Source organism: Physeter macrocephalus, chromosome 10, assembly GCF_002837175.3.
Source record: "Physeter macrocephalus isolate SW-GA chromosome 10, ASM283717v5, whole genome shotgun sequence".
NCBI classification, from domain to species: Eukaryota; Metazoa; Chordata; class Mammalia; order Artiodactyla; family Physeteridae; genus Physeter; species Physeter macrocephalus.
In genome coordinates this window covers 27,753,339-27,765,087 of record NC_041223.1, presented here as the reverse complement: position 1 = coordinate 27,765,087, position 11,749 = coordinate 27,753,339, and the positions used below count along the sequence as shown (strand labels likewise).

The 11,749-nt window shown below is 33.8% G+C and overlaps 1 protein-coding gene across 4 annotated transcripts in view; it reads right to left on the bottom strand.

The window, feature by feature from the left end:
* Window positions 1–705: 705 nt before the first annotated feature.
* BCLAF1 (BCL2 associated transcription factor 1) overlaps window positions 706–11,749 on the bottom strand; it is a 30,239-nt gene continuing 19,195 nt past the window's right edge. For 2 of the 4 annotated variants that reach the window (XM_007112236.3, XM_007112237.3), the window contains exons 10-13: window positions 10,487–10,667; window positions 9,261–9,407; window positions 3,692–3,904; window positions 706–3,518 (exon numbers count right to left, since the gene is read on the bottom strand). In XM_007112236.3, the coding sequence (XP_007112298.1) occupies window positions 3,513–3,518; window positions 3,692–3,904; window positions 9,261–9,407; window positions 10,487–10,667 (547 nt within the window). In that variant the 3' untranslated portion in view covers window positions 706–3,512. Of the gene's footprint in view, window positions 3,519–3,691; window positions 3,905–9,260; window positions 9,408–10,486; window positions 10,668–11,480; window positions 11,644–11,749 lie in introns of those variants that run through there. The other 2 variants (XM_007112238.3, XR_448077.3) reach the window with 2 other exon arrangements.

The following is an 11,749-nucleotide window of genomic DNA, read 5'->3' as shown; positions in this document are numbered from 1 at the left end:
GGGATTCCAGTTGAAAGCCAAAGAGAGGAATTCCCTGGCAGTCCAGTGGTTAGGGCGCTGCGCTTCCACTGCAGGGGGCACGGACTGGATCCCCGGTCAGGGAACTAAGATGCCACATGCCGTGCCCAAAAAGAAAAAAAAAAAGCCAAACAGAAAAAGAACAAAGCAACTAACTCTTTAAAAATAAATGTCCCTAATAAATAAAATAGCACACTTTTATGTAGGTAACTGGTACATAGTGTTAAAATTACCCAGTATAGTTCAGCATACATGTACAGAGTTCTTACTTCTTTAACAAAGTTTTGAAGGAATAACTTGTCATTTGTATTAGTCAAAATGTATCTGTCTTAGCACACAAATTTCTGTGAAAATGCTTGTTTAAAGTCACAGAATGGTTCACTTTATATTTCAAATAACTTAGAAGAGGGGCATGGTAAGAATCACACCAGATCTAACTCAAAGTGAACAAAGAGAAAAAACCCCACTCTTTTTAGTTATTAACTGACTACTATTTCTAGAAAGAAAGAGGAGTAATGCTGATTTCTACATCATAATATTATGGCTGACAAGTTCCTGTATGAACACAGGAACAGGAGGGCTAGACTAGAAGTCTGAAATTCCTGTATTCATTAACAATGGCTTAGAATTACCCACTGTAAAATTTCCCATTTTCCCAGGAGAAAAAAGAAAAAAAACAAATGGGGATTTGAGCAGTTTTATAAAGTATTTATCAACCCTGAAAAAGCCACATCATACCAGTAATTTTACTAACAGATAAGCTGGTATTCTAAAATGAGACATAAGCCACTGACATCAGTTGTATAGAACACACACAGAAATAGTCTCAAAATCAGGTAAACAAACAACAGCTATTACCACTTATGACATTTTATTGGCATATGACAATTTACAAGGGTCCCTGTTGCATTATACATCACACTGAGTAAGAATCATTTAGCCATCTACATTCATTCTTACTGGATATATTTTTACTCAAATTATAACTGAATTCCCAACACTTGATTTTAACTGTGACAAAAGGGAAAAACAGTAAGTCCTTAAAGTAGGCTACAACTGGAAAAACAAATTTTGTTTTAATTAAAATTCCTACGATGTTGAAAGGTGTACACACCTAAGGACTGAGTCATGGCCTTCTTAAAACAGCTTTCTTAATCCTTTCTGGAAATATCCTTTGGTTCATTTTTATTTTCCTTCTCTAAGCAAAAGGAAGTCTGTTAATGCAGGTTATCAAGGAGTTACTATTTTCTAGCACTTGTAAACAAATACCCTTACCAAGAGGAACCATTCAGCTTTTTTATAACATGTCATGAAGTAGGGTGTTAAATTGTGGTTTAAAAAAATTCACACAGGCTACTTTTTATATGCTTGGCTCTAAAAAAAGATAACATCCACAATGTCATTCTACTGCAGCGTTTTCACAATCACCCTTCCTACTATGGTCTAATAGGATACTCTTTCCTCAATTTTATTTAATAAAACTAACCAAATCATTAACATATTTGGGTTAAAGCAATGCATTTGCACTTAAAATATAACCTGCTGGTAGGACCTGGGTAGCTTTATTCCTACTCCCTATTATATAATTTCTCAGTAGGTTCCCCTTTCCTGTTGTCTTATATGGAAAAGCAAAACTGCACATTTATAGACATGCATAGAGATTCAGTATCTAACCAAATAATAACTGTTAAAATAAAAGCTAAATTATTTGTATAAAATAAAATGGTCATGAAAATTCTCCTGTGTCGGAGATCAAATCCATGTTGCTTTAGCGTGTAATTAAGTATTATTCTGACTAGGAGAATATTAGTTATGCCCTGATTAATGAAACACACAGTTGCTTTGACACTATTTCCTCTGCTCAAACAATTTCAGAAAGACAAAATAAAAATAAACATGCAGTACTTAAGGATCTTAGGGCCATGAACATCACATATACTGAGTTTTGTTTTCATGTTTTTCCCTCATACAGCTCTTAGCTAATGCCTCTGACTGCAGTTAAGGTGCTAGAAGAGCACCTGTAAACCATCAGTGAGGATGAACGAGCCATACACTTAAGATGTTTAAAAGTTTACACTAACAGAATAAGCATTATCTCCTTTTAATGCAAACATAAAAACTAATTCAGTTGCTGAATTAACAAGTGAAATTTGACTACTTTTATATATGCTCTAAGAGCAGACAGACTTAACACTGAAATTTACTATTTTGGATTTTCATTCCTTCTAAGAGATATCATCATAAACATAAAGGCAATTCACATTTGAAAGATTATCTTCCTGAAGAATAGAACCCTTGGGAAGAAAAAGAAAACCCATTTTACAAACTGCAACTGAAATATGGAAAAAAATAAAAAACAAGTTAGATCAATGCTGTGACAAACTTCCTGTCAGATCTTTTTATTGGTGACATATGAAAAACAAGTTACTTAAAATACTACTAATGAGCAGTATATTCTGTTCGCCTATTATTCCTTATGGTTAGACTACAAACTAATGATTTGGCTGTCCAAAAGCTCAAATAAATATGTAAGGTATGACATCAGGTACACATCTTTTTAATGTATCAAGTTACTCTGCAGAATAATCCTCTTCCATACCAAGGCCAGGATTACAGGTTTTGTTCTTTTTTTTTAAAGTCTAAGACGTTCAGTAGGAAGGCGGTTTTTACCAGTTTCCTCTCTCAAACAATAGCTGATATCTAAGACCATGACTCAAACTTTCAAAGAAGAATAGAAAGAGAATATTGAATTTTGAACTCAAATAGTAAAGGCTCCTAAGAATGGTTTGTATATAGGCCACTGCTTGCTTTCAGTTAAAAAAAAAAAAAAAAAAAAAAGAAAAAAGAAAAATATTCTCATACTTTTCAATCTAGCTTTTAACAGCTTTGTACTTTTTTCACTATTGGCAAAGTTTCTTTTTCCTTCTTAAACATTTGCTGAGGTGTTAAACTAGCTTAGTTTACCAAAATAACAACTTTTTCCATGGTACACTTCAAAAATTAAGTCACCCTACAATGTAGTGTGTTTGAATTAAGGAGAATGTTAAACAGATGTATACAGTTAAAATAGTTAGTGTGGTTTCTATAAACAATTGCTATTCAGGGATTTGTATGTAGAGCTAACGTTTACTTCAGAATAAACATTAACAAACAGGGAGGAAAGAGAATCAGAACTTTCACAGAGCTGTACTTGACCATATCTTATAGACAAAGCAGAATTACAATGCATGTAACAAAAACAGTAAAAGTATTTTTTTAAAAGTTGTTACAAATATGGTACGTAACAATTTTCTACTTTATTTCAGTACAATTTTCAACATACAGTCTACTATTTTTCAGGATATTTGAAGACTTAAAACAAAATTTCTCTAGACTACTACTTGCAAACAGTAAAATTTAAGTAAAATGCTTACATTCTTATTTGAAAACAAAAATCATGTAAAAAAATGGTGGGTGCAAGTTCCATTCTCTGTTGCAATCTCACTTCAGATTTACTATTCCTAAAAAAAAAAAAAAAAAGAGAGAGAGAGAGAGAGAAAGATTAGCAAAGATATGAAGAGTGAAAATGATCCAAAATAATCATTGTTCCTAAAAATTAAATAATTAACTAACTGGCCCACCAAACCCATACATAAGAAAATGTAAGAATCACTAACAAGTTGGAAATTTCTACCTTTTCTTCTTTGCGTCTGTCCTTCTTTTCTTCATTATTTTCCATGGTCTCTTCTTCATCTTCAACAATCCCGTCCCCTTGATATTTGTCATGAGTCCATTTTGGACTGCTACCTGATTTTTTGAAGTTAAAGCGCCCTCTGCCACGTTGAAAAGTACCACGACCTCTTCCTCTTTTGGCCCAATAATCCACACCATCATCTCTGTCATCATGCTACAGAAAGGTTAAAAACAATCATCAATGAAACGTCTTTCTTGTAAGGAAGATGATTATATCCCCAATCATAAGTCAGGGTATAAATTGTCTGAAGATTGGGTAAATGAGATTGGTGCTGTTCCAAAACACAAAACAAAACCAATAAAACTGAACTTTTCAACAAAAACATACTCCATCATGAAAGCAAATAGTTACATCCTATTGCTTCGTAACCCAAGCATTTGAGAGCTGCCCAGTTTTTTTGGAGAATCTCAACTGCTAAATTACTGCCAATTTTCAAAATTTTTACTTTTTTGCTTTCCGTTTTTATTTCAGTCTAAGTCCACTTATTAATATACTGTGTATAAATGACAAAATAACCGATATTTTTCCCCAAAAAATTACCTGTCATAAATATGCAACAAAGCATAAAAATATAATTACATTATCAGTAACATTTACTAAATAAAACAGGTGATAAGAATTATAGTTTACATATAGCAACAGATTTTTAAAATCCTGAGATTTAAATCTAAATCAACGTGTATTACACATCAGTCTTCTTGGCAAGGAAATTTCACAAGCCAAATCATGAAGGCGTGGTCCCTAGAGTAATATCTCAACTTCTTTCTTCTTCACTAACCTAAAATACTGCAGCTATTATTACAGCCCAACCTTAATTTTTCATTAAATGCATCCAAAAACAGATGTTCCCCAAGTTACAAATTGTTCCTTTAATCAAAATATCTGCAAAATTGAAAAGTTCTTGACTTTGTCGATAAGCGGAAGAGTATTACGTCCCGAAGTACAAAACAAAAAGCCAAAGTTCTCCTGTAATGTAATTTAACTGCTGCCCACCTCAAAGTTACTTTTAAGTTCGTACCTACAAAAATGGGAGTGACACCCCTTTATGAGACAACAGGCATAATGCAAACAATGTTGCATACACTGTACACAAGTACAATCTACATACATAAGTACAACTTACGGAGTACTGATATTGATCAACTGTCCAAAAGTCACTAAAACTTTTCAAATACATAATATGAACGCATTTTAAAAACATGCAATGTGCCTTTGTGCATACTCATGTAATACAGATCACCCTCCTGAATGACTTGAAAAGTTCACACATGTAATTAACAGACTATATAAAAGAGCCCTTACCCATCTCTAATAATCTAGCTTTATCAAACCAATAAAAGATGACTAGGCAGAGGTGTGCATGACTCAAAGAATGAACTTAGGAACTATCAAAAGTGTAAATTTCAATGTCAGAAAGTTCAATTGTAAACCCAAAATAAACTATTTTAAAATAGTCTGCCACTCAAAATAATATGCACACACAATTACATAATTTCAGGCTCCCTTTTGGTATTAACACAACTAACTCTATATAGCCTTTATGCTTTCTTGTTTGTGGTATTTACAAAGTATTCCATGGATTTGTAGGAAGAAGCAAACAGCCATTGAAGCCAGAGGCATGGGTTTAAATCTTAACAGAAACTGTGTGACTACTTCCTCACTTAAAAAAGCAGAGATAGCCTTGAAGGAACACAGACATCTGTAAAAAAGTGCCCGGCCCAGTGCGTGACAAGCAAGCAATCAATGGTGGTGATAATGTTTATATGGTGCTTATTACTCATCTAATTCTCACAACAACCCTATAAAATACCGTTACTAACCCCATTTTAGATATAAAGAAATTGAGGCACAGAGAAATTGAGTAACTTGCCCAAGGCCACAGAGTCAATCTTTTCCACTGCCCCTTATGCCCATCATCCACAGAATACATTTTCTAGGTATCTTGGTGACAGTAAATAGTTACCATATGAGGTAGCTAAGAGCTGAAACAGAAAAACCAGTGGCAAAGCTAGACACTACAGTTAAACTAGCAATTACTTTTAAATATACAATCATCTGAAATTAAAGAAAACAAAAGCTCCAAGATCATACTGTGTTTTTCAGAGGGTATACCGGCAGCTACCTAAGTGACATTTTGATGCTAAGCACACTAACTTTTTTATTTTTCTTTTTGCCACGTCAAGAGGCAAGCGAGATCTTAGTTCCCTGACCAGGGATTGAACCCATGCCCCCTGCAGTAAAACCATGGAGTCCTAACCACTGGACCGCCAGGGAAGTCCCTAAGCATACTAACTCTTAATCCTCAAATTCTTACATCCAAGATTTTAGTCTTATTACAGACTAATTAAAATTAATTACTTCATAGATGACAAAGAGGATGTTAGATATTTATAATACACAGCCAACAATATGTTAACAAAGGAGGCCAGATCAGAACCAAGACCTTCTGAATCCTCTGATCTCTTCTGTACAGAATGATCAAATTTCAAAGAGTGAATTTATAAAAGCGCCAACCCAAACGTCCTTTCCCACAAGGGATTTTCTTTTCCTCAGATGACATCAACTCAACATGGAGAACTTGCCCATTTTAGTACTTTCCCACTTGCTCCAACTCTTCACATACTCTCACCTCTCCAGAGAATTTCAGGTTCTAAAGACTATTCTCTTTCCTGGAATACTTATTATTGAAAACATTACCTTATCTTTGCATAAATCAAACTTCTGAGAAAGAAAATTTCAGATTAAGAATGCAACAAATGTTATATTACTCAGTACTGGAGGAAAAATGATACAAGCTTTAAGAACCTTTTGGAGCCCAAGGTATGGGTTCAAATCCTGACCCCACTCCTACTGGCCATGTATGTACCTTTGGTCAAGCTGCTCAACCTCTGTACCTCTGCGTTTTTCATCTATACAAGTGGAATAATGGCCCTACCTCAAAAGGACTTCATAAGCATGAAAACAAATTCATATATGTAAAACACTTAGAATGGTGCCTAGCATAGTATATGCTCAATAAATGCTACCCATTATTACTACTAAGTATTAAACATTTCATTACTCTGGACATTTCCATGTTTGTCAAAATCTAGGGGAATCTATAATTTTCAACTTCATTTAGTCTCAAATTTTTTAAAATATTTCTATTCTCAACACTAGCTGTCTGAAAACTCAGACCTATTCAGACTACGCAAAATATTTTAAATTTAAATTCCCAGGTAAAAACCAGAGTTGTCATTCCAATAGCTCATTAATTAAGAACAAAAATAATTAATTTTGGAAACTGATTTATAAGAAAAAATGTGATGTGTTAAGTTTACTTCTAGTGAGCATTAGTCTGTGACAAATGCACGTGTATGTCTATATTTATATAGAAATGGAGATTTTAAAACATAACCCAGAATAGCAACATACAAAATGTTAAATAACACTCTTCTTAATTAGTATAACTAATGCCTAGCTATATGACAATAAAAAATAATCATGTCCCAATTTAAGACAAAAACTATGATACTGGAGACTGAAAGAACACCATAGAAAAATGAAGGTCTGGCCTAAATTAAATATTCATAAAATGTTTAAGGGTGCTAAACAATTACTATCTACTTGTTCACCTCTCATTTCCCTCTTGACTTTTTGTCCTTTCACATTTGCTCTATTTGTCTGGCATTTTTACAATCACTCACTCCTCACTCCACCTTTGCAAGGTTGGCCTTTTCATCTCTTCTGACTGGGTGATCTTACTGTGGCTTTGTGACTATATGATGGCTCCTAGACTTTTTTCTCTCTAGATCTGCATTAGCAACTGCCTATTGCACATTTCCACTTAATTTCTGCCCGGCACTTCAATAACAGAACTTAATCTTCACCTCAAATTAGCTGCTTTCCCCTTTATTCCCTATCTTTGAGAGATTCCATCTTCTCACTACCAACACCCAACTAGTGGCTCCCTGAATAAGCCTTCATAAATGTTCCTTAAACTTTTCTCAAACCTATAGCACCTTAGTTCAAACAATTATTTCCCAGATCTGCTTGTCACAACCATGATTTTCCAAACTCTGCTTAACCTCCTAATTAATTCAAGTATTATGGCCTTCCAAAATTTGGCTCCCGCTTTTTCTTAGTTTTCCCAAACTTACACCAATCATCTAGCCATCTGAGTACTGGAGTTCTCTATTTAAGGATGTTTCACCCCTGCTTTCTTACAGTACACCTGCTAATCTTTTAAGCTCAAGATTCAATCCAAAATCGTCTACGAAGTCTCTCCTAATCAGTATCTCCTTTGCAATAATCCACCATTTCCTCCTCGGGAGGAAATCGACCATATGTATTTAGAATGTTCTCCATTACTAGGTCTCATAAGCCAAGAAATGAAATATTTATCTTTCCATCTATAGCATAAACAGCCGTCTATACATCGAAAAGGAGATAGGTCTTTTAAACTTTTCTGTAACTGAATAAAATGCCTTTCACTTTCTAGACTGTCAACTCAAGCATAAACTTCTCCTCACAGGAGCATATGCTGTGCAAACATTATGCTTAACTTTTTCAGACTCTTGGTCATTAAAGTACCCCAAAAAGAGGCAAATGGAAATTAATTTTTGAAACAGCTACAATACCCATTCTTCAAACAAAATATAGATCTACTTCAGAATACAGCTCTATAATTTAGCTGATGGCATGGACATTCAGGTCTATTCAAATATATTCATAAAAAGCCAAATGAAAGATACATTTCTATAAAATCCAGTACTATTTTCCTCCTTGCTTTGAAAAAACAATTCGTCTTCAGAAATAGTCTCTAAAACATGACTTCCCTGAGAAGCAATGACAAAAATGAGTATTCTGGTAATGGCTTTTGGTATTTTCTCAAGTTTCTATAATACAGGAAAAAACCCTCTTCTCCCATGCCAAAGTACAGAAAATTTCCATCATTACCTAGAGAATCTTTCAGGACCCACCTCCTCTGGCTTCATCCCTTATAAAACTACTTCAGAGAGAAGAGCATCACAAGGAAGCACTAAATTAATGTGTATCTAGCAACTTTTCCATAATGTAATTTTTCATCTTCCTTTTACTCCAATAAGTTAACAGCCTCCTGAGAACCTTAATTACATGTACTGTGAAAGAATTCTTCTCCTTGTCTTTCAATTAAACAAATAGCTGCGATGATGAAAAGTAAATCTTAATGAGAAGCTTCTACAACTTTTACCGTCTTATAGACAGATATGAAACAAGTTACTGTTCTCCTCTGAATGTGGCTATCAAATCAGGTATATTTTTACTTTACCCTGATCAGCCCATAGGTGATATCAATAAAGTATAAACAGGACTAAAGGGACCCACATTTTCAAAACTTCAAAATCATCTGGGTAATGATTTATTTTAAAAGTTTCCTATATGATGGTGAAATCTTCTCATAGTAGTGGATACCTGTACTCAAATGTATTCACCCAGTATGCTTTGAAAATTAATGCAAACCAAATAAACAGAGATTTCTAACACCCACCAAGAAGTACTTCTTGCTCTTTGGGGTATATTCTGGATCCCATTCCTCTTCCTTCGGTCTCTTTTGAAAAGTAGTATTTGAGTTGTTTGGACCAGTATTTGTCCCAGCAAAAACTCCTCTGGCTCTTCCTCTGCCTCTAATTCGAAACTGATTAACATTAACAAAGTTGTTTAGTAATGAAATCAAGAGGTATTAAGTTACATGCAAACTCTAATTTTACTGCAGTAACAAAAAACATTCCCTAATTTCTTTCCTAAATCTCAACTTCATGGCCACTGAGGCCAGTAAGGAGGCAAAAAATTCTGCCTACTGAAAGCTGAGTAGGTTAAGAAGAAATGCAGTCAACCTAATTAGTTGACAGTGCAGTCAGAATACTGCACTGTCAAGGCCTGAACTAAAATTTTTAAATAATCAAGTTGGTTTGTTTCCCTTCTACTAGCCAAAAGAGTTGTCTAATTCCTAACACTAACATCCCAAGTGTTCAACTACACCTATCACCATATAGGCAAAGCTCTTCTCTTTCCCAAATGATCTATTAGTGAACCCCACTAATAACAAACTGGATACTTGCTCAAGGTAGGAATCTGAATCTACAAATTAAAGAGTCAAGAAGATGCACTACTATGAAGTCATTAAATTAACAATTGTAACAAATTTATGAAAACATGGGAATAATGCATATGCTATGTAGAATAAAAAGAAAAGATATAATTTCTATGATTGATACACGGATAAACAAGAACTTGAAGAAAATATGCAAAAATGAAAATAGCCGTCAATACAGAAATGAACATATGGATTTTTTTGTTTCAAGACATTTTTTTCAAGAACTAAGTGATTCAAGAAATGGATCTCAATCATTAACTTTGCTTGACTCTTGGGTCTCTAAGCACTATGTACAGTTACTGATTCCAATGTTAAGGAAAGTTATCTAGTTTATATAGATGCTTCTAAATCTCAAATTGGCATTTTATTTTTTTAAAATCAGGCAAAAACATTTATTTTTTACTTTATATACAAAGAAAGCATCATCCCAGCTCCAGCCCTTCCTCACTCCCCCTAAATGGCATTTCTTAATGACGATATATCAAATACCATTTTATTTTTCAAGCCTATAGGTGTAATGACTCACACAACAATGTCTAAAACATATATTTTACTTTCCTTATGTATAGTACTCTTAAGTAAAGTTCTACCAAATTATCAAAGATAATTTTATTACTTACAAAGGTTCCTCGTGGTCGGCTAACTCCTCCAAAGCCTGAGTATTCTTTCAGTTCATGGTGAGTTTTAAATTCTTCTTCTCTTTCCTTCTTACTCTCCTTTTCTTCTCGAGAACTGGGAGAAGAAGGTGATGCTGAAGAGGATGAAGATCGAGAATGATCTTGCTCTCTACTTTTATGTTTACTGCAAAATAAAGGAAACAAAAAATGTGTGCTATTTTTAAAAAAGATAAAAAGACCCTGTTGAATCTTATAATAAGAGGGATATTTTTCAAGTCAAAAAAACTATCCCCTATTAAAATTATTATGCAACTAAAATGATTGGGTGTTAAACTCTGACAAAGTCTGTTTCCATTCTCCTTCAATATTTGTTTTATTTACATCACTACTGAAAAACATGGTATGACATGCCAGTTAGAAACTAGCAGTCTGGAAACTTCAAGAATAAGGTTCAGTTCTTCAATATTTTTAACTTATTTTTAAGGAAAGGAAGAGAAGAGTAGGAAAAAGTAAGAATGGTCTTAAGGCCATGTTTCAAAATGAATGCAGTTTGTACACCCTGGGTGAGAACAGTTGATATCGTTTAGGCCATAACTCCGTTATTGAAATAAAAAGCATATGACATTACAAATACCAATCATAAATTAAAAAACACAAGTAAAATCCACCATTTACCTAATGAATAGCAAGGAAAACAATTATCTATAATACTTCTTAGTACTCCTATTATTTATTTGACTCTATGATGATCAATTTTACATGATTCTAATGCAACACCCGAAAAGGTCATACCTGCGATAACTCTTACCACTTCTAACAGTATCCATGGAAACATTACTTTGAAAGACTAATACACATTGCTATTTCAAAAAAACTAGTCCTTCCTCCCCCCCATCTCTCCCATGTTAAACCACTAGACATCAGTTTAAATTCTTGTACTCTGGGTGTTATGAGTTGAAAAAGTGCGGAATCAAGCATAACGAACCAAAGTTCTTACACAAACTGTTTCTAGAAATGCACTGCATTGAAGTCCAACCTCCTGATGTAGCCTGGATAATAGGACACATTAATTTGTCATTTTTTTTTTCAGTGTTAGCTTGCTATTCCAAAGTTTTTGTCCTCATCCACCATAAGCCGTGTAAAAGACAAATATATTTTTGCTGTAAAACAAATAATTTTAATTGTTTAAATTTAAACATTTGATTACACAGTCAAAATTGAAAGCAATTAAGCTGACAATTATTAAAGGCTAATTAGAAGCTAAAA